Source organism: Pseudophryne corroboree, chromosome 5, assembly GCF_028390025.1.
Source record: "Pseudophryne corroboree isolate aPseCor3 chromosome 5, aPseCor3.hap2, whole genome shotgun sequence".
Taxonomy (NCBI): Eukaryota; Metazoa; Chordata; class Amphibia; order Anura; family Myobatrachidae; genus Pseudophryne; species Pseudophryne corroboree.
The window spans coordinates 788,595,311-788,616,682 of record NC_086448.1 but is presented as its reverse complement, the minus strand read 5'-3'; the positions used below and the strand labels follow the sequence as shown (position 1 = coordinate 788,616,682).

General features: G+C 48.3%; 1 protein-coding gene across 1 annotated transcript in view; it reads right to left on the bottom strand.

The window, feature by feature from the left end:
* Positions 1–21,126, bottom strand: part of ANKMY2 (ankyrin repeat and MYND domain containing 2) — a 102,330-nt gene extending 81,204 nt beyond the window's left edge. Inside the window, exon 1 of the mRNA XM_063924412.1 lies at positions 20,926–21,126. Within this exon, the coding sequence (XP_063780482.1) occupies positions 20,926–20,989 (64 nt within the window). The 5' untranslated portion in view covers positions 20,990–21,126. The remainder of the gene's footprint in view (positions 1–20,925) is intronic.
* Positions 21,127–21,372: the final 246 nt, after the last annotated feature.

Sequence of the window (21,372 nt, the reverse complement as noted above, 5' to 3'; positions counted from 1 at the left end):
TGGCAGGCCTGCCACAGAATGTGCAAGTTGAATTGTACTACAAATCCAACGAGCAATCGTCTGCTTAGAAGCAGGAGCACCCAGCTTGTTGGGTGCATACAGTATAAACAGCGAGTCAGATTTTCTGACTCCAGCCGTCCTGGAAACATATATTTTCAGGGCCCTGACTACGTCCAGCAACTTGGAGTCCTCCAAGTCCCTAGTAGCCACAGGTACCACAATAGGTTGATTCATGTGAAACGCTGAAACCACCTTAGGGAGAAATTGAGGACGAGTCCTCAATTCCGCCCTATCCGAATGAAATATCAGGTAAGGGCTTTTATAGGATAAAGCCGCCAATTCTGATACGCGCCTGGCTGAAGCCAGGGCCAACAGCATTACCACTTTCCATGTGAGATATTTCAAATCCACTGTGGCAAGTGGTTCAAACCAATGTGATTTTAGGAACCCTAAAACTACATTGAGATCCCAAGGTGCCACTGGAGGCACAAAAGGAGGCTGTATATGCAGTACCCCTTTGTCAAACGTCTGAACTTCAGGCACTGAAGCCAGTTCTTTCTGGAAGAAGATCGACAGGGCCGAAATTTGTACCTTAATGGATCCTAATTTTAGGCCCATAGACAATCCTGCTTGCAGGAAATGTAGGAAACGACCCAGTTGAAATTCCTCCGTAGGGGCCTTCTTGGCCTCACACCACGCAACATATTTTCGCCAAATGCGATGATAATGTTTTGCAGTTACATCCTTCCTGGCCTTGATCAGGGTAGGGATGACTTCATCTGGAATGCCTTTTTCCTTCAGGATCCGGCGTTCAACCGCCATGCCGTCAAACGCAGCCGCGGTAAGTCTTGGAACAGACAAGGTCCCTGCTGGAGCAGGTCCTTCCTTAGAGGTAGAGGCCACGGGTCCTCCGTGAGCATCTCTTGCAGCTCCGGGTACCAAGTTCTTCTTGGCCAATCCGGAGCCACGAGTATCGTTCTTACTCCTCTCCTTATGATTCTCAGTACTTTTGGTATGAGAGGAAGAGGAGGGAACACATATACCGACTGGAACACCCACAGAGTTACCAGAGCGTCCACCGCTATTGCCTGAGGGTCCCTTGACCTGGCGCAATATCTGTCCAGTTTCTTGTTGAGACGGGACGCCATCATGTCCACCTTTGGTTTTTCCCAACGGTTTACAATCACTTGGAAGACTTCTGGATGAAGTCCCCACTCCCCCGGGTGGAGGTCGTGTCTGCTGAGGAAGTCTGCTTCCCAGTTGTCCACTCCCGGAATGAACACTGCTGACAGTGCTATCACATGATTTTCCGCCCAGCGGAGAATCCTTGCAGCTTCTGCCATTGCCCTCCTGCTTCTTGTGCCGCCCTGTCTGTTTACGTGGGCGACAGCCGTGATGTTGTCCGACTGGATCAATACCGGTTGACCCTGAAGCAGAGGCCTTGCTTGACTTAGGGCATTGTAAATGGCCCTTAGCTCTAGGATATTTATGTGAAGAGACGTTTCCATGCTTGACCACAAGCCCTGGAAATTTCTTCCCTGTGTGACTGCTCCCCAGCCTCTCAGGCTGGCATCCGTGGTTACCAGCATCCAATCCTGAATGCCGAATCTGTGGCCCTCTAGAAGATGAGCCTTCTGTAACCACCACAGGAGAGATACCCTTGTCCTTGGAGATAGGGTTATCCGCTGATGCATCTGAAGATGCGATCCGGACCATTTGTCCAGCAGATCCCACTGAAAAGTTCTTGCATGGAATCTTCCGAATGGAATCGCTTCGTAAGAAGCCACCATTTTTCCCAGGACTCTCGTGCACTGATGCACTGACACTTGTCATGGTTTTAGGAGGTTCCTGACTAGCTCGGATAACTCCCTGGCCTTCTCCTCCGGGAGAAACACCTTTTTCTGGACTGTGTCCAGAATCATCCCTAGGAACAGTAGACGTGTTGTTGGAATCAGCTGTGATTTTGGGATATTTAGAATCCACCCGTGCTGACGTAGCACTACCTGAGATAGTGCTACTCCGACCTCTAACTGTTCCCTGGACCTTGCCCTTATCAGGAGATCGTCCAAGTAAGGGATAATTAATACGCCTTTTCTTCGAAGAAGTATCATCATTTCGGCCATTACCTTGGTAAAGACCCGTGGTGCCGTGGACAATCCAAACGGCAGCGTCTGAAACTGATAATGACAGTTTTGTATCACAAACCTGAGGTACCCTTGGTGAGAAGGGTAGATTGGGACATGGAGATAAGCATCCTTGATGTCTAGAGATACCATATAGTCCCCTTCTTCCAGGTTCGCTATCACTGCTCTGAGTGACTCCATCTTGAATTTGAACCTTTTTATGTAAGTGTTCAAAGATTTTAGATTTAAAATTGGTCTCACCGAGCCGTCCGGCTTCGGTACCACAAACAGCGTGGAATAATACCCCTTTCCCTGTTGTAGGAGGGGTACCTTGATTATCACCTGCTGGGAATACAGCTTGTGAATAGCTTCCAATACTGCCTCCCTGTCGGAGGGAGACGTTGGTAGAGCAGACTTCAGGAACCGGCGAGGGGGAGACGTCTCGAATTCCAATTTGTACCCCTGTGATACTACCTGCAGGATCCAGGGGTCCACTTGCGAGTGAGCCCACTGCGCGCTGAAATTCTTGAGACGGCCCCCCACCGTGCCCGAGTCTGCTTGCAGAGCCCCAGCGTCATGCTGAGGACTTGGCAGAAGCGGGGGAGGGCTTCTGCTCCTGGGAAGAGGCTGCATGGTGCAGTCTTTTTCCCCTTCCTCTGCCCCGGGGCAGGAACGAGCGGCCTTTTTCCCTCTTGCCCTTATAGGGACGAAAGGACTGGGTTTGAAAAGACTGTCTTTTTCTGCTGAGAGGTGACCTGGGGTAAAAAGGTGGATTTTCCAGCCGTTGCTGTGGCCACCAGGTCCGATAGACCGACCCCAAATAACTCCTCCCCTTTATACGGCAATACTTCCATATGTCGTTTGGAATCCGCATCACCTGACCACTGTCGCGTCCATAACGTTCTTCTGGCAGAAATGGACATCGCACTTACTCTAGATGCCAGGGTGCAAATATCCCTCTGTGCATCTCGCATATATAGTAATGCATCCTTTAAATGCTCTATAGTTAATAATATACTGTCCCTATCCAGGGTATCAATATTTTCAGTCAGGGAATCCGACCAAGCCACTCCAGCGCTGCACATCCAGGCTGAGGCGATCGCTGGTCGCAGTATAACACCGGTATGTGTGTATATACCTTTTAAGATATTTTCCAGCCTTCTATCAGCTGGTTCCTTGAGAGCGGCCGTATCAGGAGACGGTAACGCCACTTGTTTTGATAAGCGTGTGAGTGCCTTATCTACCCTAGGAGGTGTTTCCCAACGTGCCCTAATCTCTGGCGGGAAAGGGTATAGTGCCAATAATTTATTAGAAATCAGCAGTTTTTTATCGGGGGAAACCCACGCTTTATCACACACCTCATTTAATTCATCTGACTCAGGAAAAACCACTGGTAGTTTTTTCACACCCCACATAATACCCTTTTTTGTGGTACTTGTAGTGTCAGAAATGTTCAATGCCTCCTTCATTGCCGTGATCATGTAACGTGTGGCCCTACTGGACATTACGTTTGTCTCGTCACTGTCGACACTGGATTCAGTATCCGTGTCAGGGTCTGTGTCGACCATCTGAGGTAACGGGCGTTTTAGCGCCCCTGACGGTGTCTGAGACGCCTGAACAGGCACTAATTGATTTGTCGGCTGTCTCATGTCGTCAACAGTTTTTTGCAAAGTGCTGACATTGTCACGTAATTCTTTAATTACTACCATCCAGTCAGGTGTCGACTCCCTAGGGGGTGACATCACTAACACAGGCAATTGCTCTGCTTCCACATCATTTTCCTCCTCATACATGTCGACACAATCGTACCGACACCCAGCACACACACAGGGAATGCTCTGACAGAGGACAGGACCCCACTAGCCCTTTGGGGAGACAGAGGGAGAGTTTGCCAGCACACACCAGAGCGCTATATATATACAGGGATAACCTTATATAAGTGTTACTCCCTGTTATAGCTGCTGTATTTATATATTAGCTGCCAATAGTGCCCCCCTCTCTGTTTTACCCTGTTTCTGTAGTGCAGGACTGCAGGGGAGAGTCAGGGAGCCGTCCTTCCAGCGGAGCTGTGAAAGAAAATGGCGCTTGTGTGCTGAGGAGAAAGGCTCCGCCCCCTTCACGGCGGCCTTTTCTCCCGCTTTTTTCAGGAAACTGGCAGGGGATAAATGCATCCATATAGCCCAGGAGCTATATGTGATGCATTTTTTTTAGCCATATAAGGTTTTTATATCGTTTTTATTGCGTCTCAGGGCGCTCCCCCCCAGCGCCCTGCACCCTCAGTGACCGGAGTGTGAAGTGTGCTGAGAGCAATGGCGCACAGCTGCAGTGCTGTGCGCTACCTTATTTGAAGACAGGAACGTCTTCTGCCGCCGCTTTCTCCGGACCTCTTCGCTCTTCTGGCTCTGTAAGGGGGCCGGCGGCGCGGCTCCGGGACCCATCCAGGCTGAACCTGTGATCGTCCCTCTGGAGCTAATGTCCATTAGCCAAGAAGCCCAATCCACTCTGCAGTCAGGTGAGTTCGCTTCTTCTCCCCTTAGTCCCACGATGCAGTGAGCCTGTTGCAGGCAGGACTCACTGAAAATAAAAAACCTATTTAAACTTTTACTTCTAAGCAGCTCAGGAGAGCCACCTAGCTTGCACCCTTCTCGTTCGGGCACAGAAAACTAACTGAGGCTTGGAGGAGGGTCATAGGGGGTGGAGCCAGTGCACACCAGCTAGTCTAAAGCTTTTACTTTTTGTGCCCAGTCTCCTGCGGAGCCGCTATTCCCCATGGTCCTTACGGAGTTCCCAGCATCCACTAGGACGTCAGAGAAAAACTGATAATTCCTAAAAGGTTATTGCATCATACCCTTTCCCGCCAGAGGATAGGGCACGTTGGGAAACACCCCCTAGGGGATATTTGCCGACTGGCATCAAGAGTAAGTGCGCTGTCCATATCCGCCAGAAGAGGGTTATGGACGCGGCAGTGGTCAGGTGATGCCGATTTTAAAAGGCATATGGAAGTATTGCCTTATAAGGGGGAGGAGTTACTTGGGGTAGGTCTATCAGACCTGGTGTCCACGGCAACTGCTGGGAAATCCACGTTTTTACCCCAGGTCGCCTCTCAGCAAAAGAAGACATCGTATTATCATGCGCAGTCCTTTCGGCCCCATAAGGGCAAGCGGGCAAAAGGCTCCTCTTTTCTGCCCCGTGGCAGAGAGAGAGGAAAAAGGCTGCAGCAAACAGCCAGTTCCCAGGAACTTTTTAGTTTTGGAGTGTCCTAATGTGCGCTTTTTGTTGGCAGCCCGTCTCTATATAAAAAACCGCATAGCATAATACGTTTTTTATTTTTTAAAAGGGGTAAAAATAGCTGGCACAATGATTCCGTGCTGGAATCCAAATATAAGGTGTAAACAATTACCAGCACGGAATCATTGTACCAGCTATTTTTACCCCTTTTAAAAAATAAAAAACGTATTATGCTATGCGGTTTTTTATATTCTTATTTATGTAAACCCATGGTATATCTGGACCGGTTTGTTGATGAATTTTCGTCCATGAACACCACAAAGGACGTTGATATATGCTGAGCAAATACCTGAGTCTGGTAATTAAGCCAATTTTTATTGTACCATATATATGGAGATGTTTGGGGAAGAGGTCTGAAACACTAAACCACCAGGTTTGGTCTTTGTGGAGTTCACACCGGGACCAATTAAAAGGATAGTGGTTACACGTTTTTCTGAGTCCACAAATTCGGTAATTGGGCCAGTGATTCTGTTTTGCACACCACTGTTCGGGTGTCATTTTGGGAAGAGGCACTCCACCATACATTCACTACCCGTTACCTTTGCGTACTACACCATATGGTTCTTTCTTTCCTTTCTATATGAACTCGGGGAACATCGGAGTCGATTCCGGTAGAAGACACTCTTGAGACAGGACCCTGGAGGGACTGTAGACCGCCTTGAACTACAGTAATTAAGGGAAGTTTACATCATATATTTAGGATATAGAGTTAGCGCCTGTACATCTATTGCTTAACACTTACACAGTTCCCAGGAACAGAAGTCCTCTCCCGCTTCTGCCAAGTCCTCAGCATGACGCTGGGGCTATACAAGCGGACTCAGGCACGGTGGGGGCCCGTCTCAAGAATTTCAGCGCACAGTGGGCTCACTCACAAGTGGACCCCTGGATCCTTCAGGTAGTATCTCAGGGGTACAAATTGGAATTCGAGACTTCTCCCCCTCGCCGTTTCCTAAAGTCTGCCTTACCGACGTCTCCCTCCGACAGGGAGGCGGTATTGGAAGCCATTCACAAGCTGTATTCCCAGCAGGTGATAATCAAGGTACCCCTCCTGCAACAGGGAAAGGGGTATTATTCCACGCTGTTTGTGGTACCGAAGCCGGACGGCTCGGTGAGACCCATTTTAAATCTAACATTTTTGAACACTTACATACAGAGGTTCAAATTCAAGATGGAGTCACTCAGAGCGGTGATCGCGAACCTGGAAGAAGGGGATTATATGGTGATTCTGGACATCAAGGATGCTTACCTCCATGTCCCAAATTTACCCTTCTCACCAAGGGTACCTCAGGTTTGTGGTACAGAACTGCCACTATCAGTTTCAGACGCTGCCGTTTGGGTTGTCCACGGCACCCCGGGTCTTTACCAAAGTAATAGCCGAAATGATGATACTCCTTCGAAGGAAAGGAGTTTTAATTATCCCTTACTTGGACGATCTCCTGATAAGGGCGAGATCCAGGGAACAGTTGGTAGTCGGAGTAGCACTATCTCAAGTAGTGCTGCGGCAGCACGGTTGGATTCTCAATATCCCAAAATCGCAGCTGATCCCGACGACACGTCTTCTATTCCTAGGGATGATTCTGGACACAGTCCAGAAAAAGGTGTTTCTCCCGGAAGAGAAAGCCAGGGAGTTATCCGAGCTAGTCAGAAACCTCCTAAAAACCAGGCCAAGTATCAGTGCATCAATGCACAAGGGTCCTGGGAAAAATGGTGGCTTCCTACGAAGCAATCCCATTCGGCAGATTCCACGCAAGAACATTCCAGTGGGACCTGCTGGACAAATGGTCCGGATCGCATCTTCAGATGCATCAGCGGATAACCATGTCCCCAAGGACAAGGGTGTCTCTCCTGTGGTGGTTGCAGAGTGCTCATCTCCTAGAGGGCTGCAGATTCGGTATTCAGGACTGGGTCCTGGTGACCACAGATGCCAGCCTGCGAGGCTGGGGAGCAGTCACACAGGGAAGAAATTTCCAGGGCTTGTGGTAAAGCCTGGAGACATCACTTCACATAAATATCCTGGAGCTAAGGGCCATTTACAATGCTCTAAGCCAAGCAAGACCTCTGCTTCAAGGTCAGCCGGTGCTGATCCAGTCGGACAACATCACGGCAGTCGCCCACGTAAACAGACAGGGCGGCACAAGAAGCAGGAGGGCGATGGCAGAAGCTGCAAGGATTCTTCGCTGGGTGGAAAATCATGTGATAGCACTGTCAGCAGTGTTCATTCCGGGAGTGGACAACTGGGAAGCAGACTTCCTCAGCAGGCACGACCTCCACCCGGGAGAGTGGGGACTTCACCCAGAAGTCTTCCACATGATTGTAAACCGTTGGGAAAAACCAAAGGTGGACATGATGGCGTCCCGCCTCAACAAAAAACTGGACAGGTATTGCGCCAGGTCAAGGGACCCTCAAGCAATAGCTGTGGACGCTCTGGTAACACCGTGGGTGTACCAGTCAGTGTATGTGTTCCCTCCTCTGCCTCTCATACCCAAGGGGCTGAGAATTATACGGCGGGGAGGAGTAAGAACCATTCTCGTGGCTCCGGATTGGCCAAGAAGGACTTGGTACCCGGAACTTCAAGAAATGCTCACAGAGGACCCGTGGCCTCTACCTCTGAGAAGGGACCTGCTCCAGCAGGGACCCTGTCTGTTCCAAGACTTACCGCGGCGAGCGTTTGACGGCATGGCGGTTGAACGCCGGATCCTAAAGGAAAAAGGCATTCCAGAAGAAGTCATCCCTACTTTGATAAAAGCCAGAAAGTATGTAACCGCAAAGCATTATCACCGCATCTGGCGGAAATATGTTGCGTGCTGCGAGGCCAAAAAGGCCCCGACGGAGGAATTTCAACTGGGTCGATTCCTGCATTTCCTGCAAGCAGGAGTGTCTATGGGCCTAAAATTAGGATCCATTAAGGTCCAGATTTCGGCCCTGTCGATTTTCTTTCAAAGAGAACTGGCTTCAGTGCCTGAAGTCCAGACGTTTGTTAAGGGAGTGCTACATATGCAGCCTCCTTTTGTGCCTCCAGTGGCACCCTGGGATCTGAATGTTGTTTTGGGTTTCCTAAAATCACATTGGTTTGAACCACTCAACACTGTGGACTTAAAATATCTCACATGGAAAGTGGTCATGCTGTTGGCCCTGGCTTCGGCCAGGCGTGTGTCAGAATTGACGGCTTTATCCTGTAAAAGCCCTTACCTGATTTTTCATACGGACAGGGCAGAATTGAGGTCTCGTCCTCAATTTCTCCCTAAGGTGGTTTCAGCGTTTCACCTGAACCAGCCTATTGTGGTACCTGCGGCTACTAGGGACTTGGAGGACTCCAAGTTGCTGGACGTTGTCAGGGCCCTGAAAATATATGTTTCCAGGACGGCTGGAGTCAGAAAATCTGACTTGCTATTTATCTTGTACGCACCCAACAAGCTGGGTGCTCCTGCTTCTAAGCAGACTATTGCTCGCTGGATTTGTAGTACAATTCAGCTTGCACATTCTGTGGCAGGCCTGCCACAGCCAAAATCTGTAAAAGCCCACTCCACAAGGAAGGTGGGCTCATCTTGGGCGGCTGCCCGAGGGGTCTCGGCTTTACAACTTTGCCGAGCTGCTACTTGGTCAGGGTCAAGTACTTTTGTGAAAATTTTACAAATTTGACACTCTGGCTGAGGAGGACCTGGAGTTTTCTCACTCGGTGCTGCAGAGTCATCCGTACTCTCCCGCCCGTTTGGGAGCTTTGGTATAATCCCCATGGTCCTTACGGAGTTCCCAGCATCCACTAGGACGTCAGAGAAAATAAGAATTTACTTACCGATAATTCTATTTCTCGTAGTCCGTAGTGGATGCTGGGCGCCCATCCCAAGTGCGGATTATCTGCAATACTTGTACATAGTTATTGTTAACTAATCGGGTTATTGTTGTTGTGAGCCATCTATCCAGAGGCTCCTCTGTTATCATGCTGTTAACTGGGTTCAGACCACAAGTTGTATGGTGTGATTGGTGTGGCTGGTATGAGTCTTACCCGGGATTCATAAATCCTTCCTTATTGTGTACGCTCGTCCGGGCACAGTATCCTAACTGAGGCTTGGAGGAGGGTCATACGGGGAGGAGCCAGTGCACACCAGGTAGTCCTAAAGCTTTCTTTAGTTGTGCCCAGTCTCCTGTGGAGCCGCTATTCCCCATGGTCCTTACGGAGTTCCCAGCATCCACTACGGACTACGAGAAATAGAATTATCGGTAAGTAAATTCTTATTATATTATATATATATATATATATATATATATATATATATATATATATATATATATATATATATATAATGTTTTCTTTAAACTATAATATTCATTCTATTTACATATTTATTTATAGATATGCAGTAATTATAATTATATATCTATCTCCAATATGTACGGCACTCAGAGACTGGCATAATAGATAAAGGTTTTATAGTCACGTCAAACGAACGTTTTCGGGGACACAGCCCCTTCCTCAGGACCACAGACAATAACCTATTGTCTGTGGTCCTGAGGAAGGGGTTGTGTCCCCGAAAACGTTCGTTTGACGTGACTATAAAACCTTTATCTATTATGCCAGTCTCTGAGTGCCGTACATATTGGAGATTATATTATATTATATTATATTATATTATATTATATTATATATATATATATATATATATATATATATATATATATATATATATATATATATATATATAGTCTCCTCTGTGGCCTCCTGACACTACTCTGGGCAGCTTTAGCTCTACCTCCAGGTCCCATAGTCCCCTCACCCTGCGGGCGGGCAGACTTTCACGGATAGCTGGACCAGCTCACACTGCCGCCACCTAGCAGGACATACAGTTGGGGGGCAAGCACCACAAAAGGCAAAGTACAGAATACACAGCTGAGAGGTAGCACAATACAATACATACAGTATAGTGAGGCTTTGTACAACAAAATCAAGATATGGGAGTGATACCAATAAAATACATACAGTCCAGACATATGGAAGGACTTTTTCTGACTTTTTTGTTTAGACTCTCACTTTACACCAGGGCTGTTTCTAGCCAATTTGGCTCCCAGTGCGAGATTTAAAAATGCGCCCCCCCCCCCATTCACATAAGAAAAAATGCGTCCCCCCCCCATAGATATAAAGAGGAAGGGGGCGTGATCTCATTAAAATGGGCATGGCTTTAAGATGGGCGTGGCCTCATCTGATCTCATCATCACGCCCACCACAGGATAAAAAAAAAAAAAAGTCCTAATTTTACACATTACAGCAGGCACGCGACCCCATATTACACAGCACGGCAGTTAAGTGTCCCCATTTTACACAGCACGGTAGGCAAGTGTCCCCATTTTACACATTGCGGCAGGCACGTGCCCCCATTTTACATAGTACGGCAGGCAAGTGTCCCCATTTTACACATTGCGGCAGGAAAGTGTCCCCATTTTACACATTGCGGGAGGCACGTGCCCCCATTTTACACAATACGGCAGGCAAGTGTCCCCATTTTACACATTGCGGCAGGCACGTGCCCCCATTTTACACATTGCGGCAGGAAAGTGTCCCCATTTTACACATTGCGGCAGGAAAGTGTCCCCATTTTACACAGTACGACAGGAAAGTGTCCCCATTTTACACAGTACGGCAGGCAAGTGTCCCCATTTTACACATTGCGACAGGCACGTGTCCCCATTTTACACAGTACGGCAGGCAAGTGTCCCCATTTTACACATTGCGGCAGGCACGTGCCCCCATTTTACATAGTACGGCAGGCAAGTGTCCCCATTTTACACATTGCGGCAGGAAAGTGTCCCCATTTTACACATTGCGGGAGGCACGTGCCCCCATTTTACACAATACGGCAGGCAAGTGTCCCCATTTTACACATTGCGGCAGGCACGTGCCCCCATTTTACACATTGCGGCAGGAAAGTGTCCCCATTTTACACATTGCGGCAGGAAAGTGTCCCCATTTTACACAGTACGACAGGAAAGTGTCCCCATTTTACACAGTACGGCAGGCAAGTGTCCCCATTTTACACATTGCGACAGGCACGTGTCCCCATTTTACACAGTACGGCAGGCAAGTGTCCCCATTTTACACATTGCGGCAGGCACGTGTCCCCATTTTACACATTACGGCAGGCAAGTGTCCCCATTTTACACATTACGGCAGGAAAGTGTCCCCATTTTACACATTACGGCAGGCAAGAGTCCCCATTTTACACATTACGGCAGACAGGTGTCCCCATTTTACACAGTACGGCAGGTGGTCGTGGTGGTGGGGGGGGGGGGGGGGGGGAGAGGGAGAGGGGCTGACTTACATTTGAAGCGGTTCTTCACGCTCTTCAGCCGCCTCTCCCTCGTCTGCGCGGCGCCGGCCGGCTTGGCTCCCTCTTCTCCCTCCTCCCGAGTGCCCAGCTCGGGGGGCGGGGTTTCGCAGAATGACGCGTCGTTCCGCGAAACCCCGCCCCCGAGCTGGGCACTCAGGAGGAGAGGGTAGGGGGGATTTAGTGCTCAAGAAGTGCCGCGGCGGGCGCCCGTGCGGTTGCACGGCTCGCCCGCCACAAGAAACGGCACTGCTTTCCACAATTAATTTATGAAGAGAGGAGGGAGATTGAGATTGTTGAAGATAGGCACTAGCTATTCCCTCCTTGGTGCTAGTCACACCCAACACTCCCTGTACAGGCCACATGTTAATAGTAGTGGTCACGCCCACAGATAACCAGTCACAGCGCGCGCACACACACACAAAATATTTGTCACATACCCTGCGGCAGCACACAATAGGCCTTTCACAAATTTCAGCTCCAGGCCCTTCTGAACCTTAATCTGGCACTGGGTGTGAGGCACAAAAGGTATATGTCTTACTTACCGTAATACGTAATACCCGGAAGGAGGCCTCCGCGCTGAATACAGTTTGCCCTTCTCAGAGATGAGAGGCCGCTCTTTGCTGGATGTTACCGTGAGCAGTCACTAAACGCTAGGAAAGGTTTTTTTAATCCATGATAGACTGAGAAACAATCCAGGTCAGTATATACTGTATTCATCCCACTACAACTACAGAAAGGTTTGGAGCAAAACCCATAATTTCAGAGACATTTTAACAGTACTTTCCAATTCTCTAAAACACATTGGCCTGGGGTACCAGAAGAAGCCCAGAGCTGCTTAGCAATGGGCTGGTCATCACCATGATTGGTTTGGCCCATCCCCAGGTCCAATGCTGTAGTAACAAAGTCTGCTATAGAGGGAGGTGTTTTTTGCATACACATTTATACATATACTGTATATACTAGCTCTTAACCAGTTAGCATCCTTTAAGTTTACTTCTGAGTAGGACTGGCAGAAAAATAGGGTCTCTTGATGTGGGCTGCAAGCTTAAAATTAATTTGTCAATTCATGAGCCAAAATTTATTTATTTTATTATTTATTATGGTGAGTGCTCTGCTCTGTGTTTTATATTAAATAACATGGTCACATTCCACTGTGTACCCCAAACCTGGGTTGACCGGCGTTCGGGATGCTGGCGGTCAAAAAAACTACAGTTGCATCCCGAAGGTGAGAAGCGAGACATGGGTCTGTCTGGTAAGTATATTTGCCTTCCCCCCCTACCCTTCCAGCAGCCTAACCCTCCCTGACGGTGCCTAGACCATATATATCTCTATCTATCTATTACATTTTTTTGTAGACTGTTTTTGATCATAAAATGACTGGATGGCGTGCTAGAAGATGTTACAGCCTAATAATAATGAACGTTTAGCATGCAGAGCTGCCAGGTATATTCTCTGGCCGTTCCCCGCAGTTATAGCTCAGAACGCACTGGACACGGGCCTCGTACCCTTGAATAATTGCCATTAATCTTCCAGAACGCACTCTCTGAAGGGATTTTATCCCAGATGCACTCTAGCGTTCTCTGTAACATGCAGAGGGTCTCGTTAGTGACTACATTATTTTGCCCATTAGACAAAATATTTGTGCAATCTAGAGAACTCATAAACACTGATCTGATTTTATAATTCCAGCTGTACACTCGGCCCTGGCTGCAGATCATTCCGCAAAAGAATTAGGATTTAAAGAAGTCAGGTATTCTGGATTTATCATAGATTATTTGCGTAATGCTGTCTCGTCAGAAAACACAATCACACCGGCTGGCAGTAGACACACACAGGGGCAGTTTCAGCTAGCCACTGTGTTTACCACGCGGCTAAATTTAATGTCCAGAGCTATTCAATTAGTATGCAAATTCCTCCCTGTGCAGGTAACGCGTGATAACCGATAGGTTCTGGGTGTCACACTTTGCTAAATCTGAGCAGGGGTCATGTGATAATCTAGAAAACTCTCAAATCATCCACTCACACTTGCAGTAACACTCAAACACATATCCTCACATTCCACAAGTATCACTTAATGGTCGGGCCTTTGTGTCCTCCTGTCAGCAAATACAGTAAGCACAGGGCCTATATATATATATATATATATATATATATATATATATATATATATATATATATATATATATATATATATATATATATATATATATATATATATATATATATATATATATGACACCAGCCGCAGTGATCACCTAATTCCGGCAAATTTATGGAAGCAGCCCTAATGAGGATGCGGTCTGATGAGGGGGTGGGGTCTGTTGAGGAGGGCGGGATTCCTTCACACAGGGCCTGACACTGTATGCAGTTGCGGCCTTTCTTGCGTCTTTTGCTGCAGTTGTGTCTTTGGAAAAAGACACCCTGCTGGCGTTGAAACGCGTTAGAAAACAGGTGTTTGTCATTGTCAACACCACTTGGAGTTTGGCTCAGCCTGAGCCCGTGTAGGAGACCAACTCTTCCATCATTATACGGCATACCACCGACCAGCCGCTGTTAGAGTGTTGATTCGTCTTTTATATACACCGGTGACCGCAGGGAGGCTCACTCGGAGCTGCCCGTGGGAGCATAGGTCAGCCGCCTTTTGTTTAGAGCTCGTCTACATCGTGCCAAGCAAGGTAACATCCAGCCGTTCGGATACTGCAGCCGCTTGCTGGCCTTCCACAGCCGTATTCCATCCAGCCCGGCGGCTACACCAGGCACTGCTCTCCATCTCCCGTGCAGGGGTCAGCGGCTGACCGCAGCAACATCGCTCCGGGCTCTCCCTCCCGTCATCAAGACAGCGGCCTGAGGTTTCCGATACAGTGCATCTGCTCATATTATCATTCATTTGAGAGTCATTCTATCGGTCCTTTTCATTCTAGGACCATTGGAATTAACACTCCGTTATATACACTCAGGACTGTTTGGGACTTTCATGGACCAAGTGAGTTACATGTATGTAAATACAGACTTTTAATCCATTTTTAACAGTTACTAATCACTGCTGCTGTTATATGTAAAACGACACCTCCGGGGTATATGTTTTGGAATAACAGGAATACTCATTCTAGTCAAAAGAGTAGCATCAATCATTCAGGCATAGAGATAAGGAATTCTTATGTCGTATTGTTATAATTATACTCCCGGGAGATTTGTTGTAACCATTATATGTACTAATATAAATGTTTCTTACTTTTGATTTTTGAGCGCAACTTGGTACTTTTTTTTTTACATAGGTTTATCTCAGGGGATTGGCATTCCCTTCCCAAGTCGCTGCTGACAAATCACTTATACACCACCACTCACTGAGCGCTCAGCTTATTTTGCTTTTGCAGTTGTGTCTGAGACCAGGGGAGGATTGGAAACTGAAAGTGGGCCTGTGAAAATCCGTAGAAGTGGCCCGACATGTGCAGCGCGAGAGGTGTAACATACAGTGTAGCCATGGCAGCATCGCTGGATGGCAGAGTTGCTGTACTGCAGAGATGGAATAACAGAATGAATGGGGACAATGCGGTGTAATGAGTGCAGGGGACAATGCGGTGTAATGAGTCCGTTGGGCTGTCTGTCATGTTGGGGGTGGGGCCAAATGACAACACACAAAACAGGCCCCACAGACACATCGGCCTAACTGGAATCTTCCTGGTGAGCCCTATGGCCAATGGTAATTGTGATGTTACAGAGAGCAAACTAGCCAAACATAAGCTCTATCTGGCCACACAGCTAGTATCTCAGGCTGGTCCACAGGACAAGTCGGTTTAAGGGGTGTGGTTCATAAAATCGACAGTGTCTAGGTCGACAATGTTTAGGTCGACCACTATAGGTCGACAGTCACTAGGTCGACATGGATGGAAGGTAGACAGGGTTTCTAGGTCGACATGTGCTAGGTCGACAGGTCTAAAGGTCGACATGAGGATTTTTATTTGTTTTGTGTCGTTTTCTTCGTAGAGTGACCGGGATCCCAAATTAGTGCACCGCTTCGCTCGCCATGCTTCGGGCATGGTGCCTTCGCTCCGCTACCGCTTCGCTCGGCACACTTTACCGTTCCAATCGTAGTCCACGTGGATCGTTAAGTATGAAAAAATCCCCCCCCCCAAAAAATAAATGTGAAAAACTCATGTCGACCTTTAGACCTGTCGACCTAGCACACGTCGACTTAGAAACCCCGTCGACCTTCATCCATGTCGACCTAGTGACTGTCGACCTAAACATTGTCGACCTAGACACTGTCGATCTTCAGACCGGATCCCGGTTTAAGTACTGTGGAAGGACCAGTAGCAACAGCAATAGTTATATATAATTTTGGTTTTAAGTGAATACTTTAATCCTTTCTTTCTGGCTTGGGCCTCGCCCAGCCATAACTTTATTAACAGACATTTGATCTCAGTCACCAGCATATTACTGATTGATTGTTGCACTGCATGTCGGGCCCGATACAGAGATGTACGCATACCAATTTTTTTCGCAGTTGAGCGACTATCGGCAGTCTGTACATACGTCAAAGCCGCGCTGTGCAGGTGCCGCGATAGTCTTACGAAGGTGGTCTCAGATTTATTCTTAAAGAGACTGACAGTCATGGAGTATTTGGGAAATGAAACGGTTAGCGGCGGAATAATGCGGGTGCGTCACGGCCATCTTGGGGGCGTGTTTGAGGCTGCGACTGTGATCCTGTACGCATCTGCAACGTCTCCGGCATCTTACTCCTTGCGGCCATGCTGCGCAACCATAAGGGATACCCAGAACTTTGATACTAGCTTAGGCCTACATCACTGGATCAGGCCCATCAGCACTAAATCACCAATGATCAGTCAAGTGTCACTGTTCCAACCCGAGTTAGACCCTATTCACACCGTAGCTCCGACCGGGGTTATTCCTGGGTCGGCCCCATGTATACTGCCCACGGGAGCAGCCTCAACAACATGCAAGCGCCTGGGAACCGGCTCTTCCTATGATGTAAACAGGATGCGTGTACGATGACCCAGGTCACCCGTTCACACTGCCCAGTAACCTAGCTCCTTCCCATGTCCACTCTGCTCACTACCTGGGTTGGATTCCTGGGCATGGACCAGGGTTATTTTTTCTGGGACCATTTCACACAGAGCCACAACCCGGGTTAACCCAGATTATTTTGGCAGTGTGAAATTAGTTTTAGAGACTGTGGTTTTATTGTTGGAGGGAATACTCCTTTACGCTACTCAATTATGCAAACATCGAGGATAATATAAATCCCCATTCCAGGACCACCATCCCAAACCACTGTGTTTGAGTTCTTGCAGAATTTTGGCATGGCAGACAGTGCCTGGAAGATGAGAAGCGCTGCGGCTAACCTGTGACAGCCATCACCAAGGACAACGTTACTTCATGGGGGCCATAGTTGAGGTAAACACCAGGGTATCCGTGGCCCAGTTAGAGGAGACGGGCAACTCCTCGGGAACCATCCGCTTGATACTTTATGAAAAACCTGGCCTGAGCAAGGTTTCCGCACTCTGAGTGCCCCACTAGCTGACTCAAGATCAACAGCAAGCTCAGGTGACTTTATGCCGCAACATGCTGGCACAGTTTAATGGCAGTCGCTCAAACTCTGTCTGGGAGATAATCAGTGGCGATGAATCCTGGATCTATAGTTTTGACCGTGAGGCCAAACAGTCGGCCTAGCGTACCCTACTTGGAGGTGAGCCGCCACAGAAGTTCTGACGTGAGCGCATCGAGGCCAAGCAGATGGTGGTTGTTTTTGTGGCCAAGACTGGTCATGTAGCTTCCGTACAACGTGTGCGGACTTGTAAGCCAACCAATGTCTGCCGCGAGACCTGGAAGATATTTCCAGGTGTTAGCCAAGAATTTGCGCTCATGGTATCCTTCTCCATCCTCCTGGCCCAGCCCAGCCCATCACACCACACGGCTGCCTCCTGGCCCAGCCCATCACACCACACCACACGGCTGCCTCCTGGCCCAGCCCATCACACCACACCACACCGCTGCCTCCTGGCCCAGCCCATCACACCACACCACACGGCTGCCTCCTGGCCCAGCCCATCACACCACACCACACGGCTGCCTCCTGGCCCAGCCCATCACACCACACCACACGGCTGCCTCCTGGCCCAGCCCATCACGCCACACGGCTGCCTCCTGGCCCAGCCCATCACGCCACACGGCTGCCTCCTGGCCCAGCCCATCACGCCACACGGCTGCCTCCTGGCCCAGCCCATCACGCCACACGGCTGCCTCCTGGTTCAGCGCATCACAAGGCTGCCCACTGCGCGTAGGAGACAGGTCTGCTTTAATGGCATTTATGTTATGCAGTCTTCACCAACAATGGGCAGATGTATTAAGCCTAGAGAAGTGATAAAGCAGTGATAAGTGCAAGGTCATAACGCACCAGCCAATCAGCTCCAATATGTAAATTGACCGTTAGGAGCTGATTGGCTGGTGCCTTATCACTGCTTTATTGCTTCTCCAGGCATAATACATCTGCCCCAATGTACTTACATTCTACTGATAATAACGTAGTTAGTTATATAAACAGCAGAACCATCCTTCTATATGTCTCTGCCCGCCCATAGGCAAACGCAGGGGGGGGTTCCGGTTGCACAGAAACCCCCCTTCTCTTGGCAAGTGCCTCATATTATGACAATAGCAATGGTATATACTGTAATACAGTTACAAGAGCTGCAGCCACATTATGCAGTTTAAGGGACAGAGCTATTGCACATGTCGAATAGTAGCAGCATCTCCTAGCAAGATTGCTGTGAGTGGATCCTCAATCAGTGCACTGGACCAGAGAGTCGCTACTAGGTAGTAGAGACAGGAGCCTTATCATGAGGTGGGAGAATGTGTGCTTAGAAAGTGCACTATTGCTTCTCTTATGTTTTTATATTAATTTATTATGGAATGTTTAACATTTTCCTGACCACTTATTTATATTATTTAAATGTTTGATACAGCCTATACTAGAGACCATGTATAGTTAGAGACCACCTATAGTGTTAGATATTACAGGTTGAGTATCCCATATCCAAATATTCCGAAATACGGAATATTCTGAAATACGGAATTTTTTGAGTAAGAGTGAGATAGTGAGACCTTTGTTTTCTGATGGCTCAATGTACACAAACTGTTTATTACACAAAATTATTAAAAATATTGTATTAAATGACCTTCAGGCTGTGTGTATATGAAACATAAATGAATTAGTGAACGTACACACATTTTGTTTAATGCACAATTTTTTTTTAAAATATTGGCGAAAATGACCTTCAGTCAAGGTGTATATGAAAAATAAATGCATTCTGTGCTTAGACTTAGGTCCCATTACCATGATATCTTATTATGGTATGCAATAATTCCAAAATATGGAAAAAAACAATATCCAAAATACCTCTGGTCCCAAGCATTTTGGATAAGAGATACTCTACCTGTAATACTTCATTCTATACAGTATCCAGTATATAAAAAGATCAATGTTTACATTAATGTCCAGGGTTGTTACTAGGTTCTTCTGCCACTCCCCCACACTTGCTCTAATATTCAGCAGAGTGGAGAGGAGATTGTAGACTTCATTTGGAAACCCCCCTCTAGAGATCCTGCGTTTGCCACTGCCGCCTGCGCTACATTTAATACAGAAACTATAAAACAATGCAGATCATTTAAGATAATAAAAGAATGCATGCAATATTATAGCTCGCATAGGCAATACTGACCACTTGGCTGATTCCCACTAAAATGCACTACAAGCCAAACAGTTCTAGCGCTCCTTCTTTCAACGCAGTAAACAGGCACAGATAACAGATGGATGCAGAGGTCCAGAAAACAGGCCACAAGCCCTAAATCAACTTGTGACCAAAATGTTAAGACAAACGGAACTCTTCAGAGGAGTTGCATCAAGCCTTGGGGAGAGGTAAAGAAGAAGCACCGTATCAGCTTCTGCCATTTATCTAGCACAGTCTATGTAATAACAGACGCTGGGAGCTTTGAGCAACTTCTCTATTTTAGCTCTCTCCAAGGCTTGATGCATCTCCCCTTTCATGTGTGCAGAACAATTGGAAATAGATTAAACAGAACCAAGGTAAATGTGATCAGACAGCAGCACATCATGGTACAGACGGTAAACCAATGTATATTACTGTGTGCTCAGAGCACAGCTAGACAGGTCACATAATCCCCAGATCCACAGACACACAGCGCATTACTGCTGAGCATTACATTCAGATGCACTATGGAGGGGTTTCAGTCTACTTTGTTCATGGCTGCATTGAGCATGTCAACACTGATGAAAAGTCGACATATTAACAATGTTGACAGTGCAGCGATGAGGCTGTTCCAGCGATAAGTACCCTGACCCTGCGGCTAACATTCCAGCGGTTGTGGCTTCAGTCGCAGTTTTGCAACATTAGCTGCAGCCTGTCACTAAAGCCGCCCTGTAAATCTACCCCTCATCCTAACCCTAAACCTCATTTTGGCATTTTGCTAAATTTTGACATGTTCACAAAAGCAGATATCATAAATTTCAAGATTGTGAACATGTCGACGTTTTGTAGCTGTCAACATCATAACTGTCCACATCATGAATGTCCACATTGTGATCGCATCCACCAAGGATGACGGCACGGCCCAGGCTCCATCTCTAGGCACGGCACGGGCCAGGGTGGCCCCATCTCTTGACCCGGGCCAGGGTGGCCCCATCTCTTGACCCGGGCCAGGGTGGCCCCATCTCTTGACCCGGGCCAGGGTGGCCCCATCTCTTGACCCGGGCCAGGGTGGCCCCATCTCTTGACCCGGGCCAGGGTGGCCCCATCTCTTGACCCGGGCCAGGGTGGTCCCATCTCTTGACCCGGGCCAGGGTGGTCCCATCTCTTGACCCGGGCCAGGGTGGTCCCATCTCTTGACCCGGGCCAGGGTGGTCCCATCTCTTGACCCGGGCCAGGGTGGTCCCATCTCTTGACCCGGGCCAGGGTGGTCCCATCTCTTGACCCGGGCCAAGGTGGTCCCATCTCTTTACCCAGGCCAGGGTGGCACCATCTCTAGGCACAGGCCAGGTTGGCACCATCTCTAGACACATGCCAGGCTCCAGCCAGCTTTACACACCAACAACTGCAAGAGGAGCAATCTCACTGCCCCATCACAGACACCCTCCATACCAGCACCCTGCGCTCACCCACCTTTAGAAATAGCTGAGATCAGCTGCTTCTCCTCGTCTGTCAGGTCTCCTTTCTTCGGGGCCATGCTGCGGGCTGCGGGGCTGTGACCACACCGGGCGCACAGCTGCGAGTACGGGCGGGTAACAATGTAACACCCGGTGCCCTGACACTGTATCAGATTCTCCAGGCAGCCATTACTAGTACTGGCAGCTGCACATCACGGAGCTGAGACAGCTCACGGAGCAAACCACTCCGCTTCCTCACAGGGGGGGTGGGGGGGACATACTAATACATACACATAAACGTGTGCAGCAATCCGCAGGAACACTACCTGCCAATCACCTCCTGCAGTATAAGGCATAATATTAGTCCCATGTGGGGATTTGGGCAAGTGAGAATGGAAAAGGCTGAGGTTTGGGGTCCAGCAAGCTCCCCCCTTCCCTTATGGCTGACTTGGTAGCGCCCGCC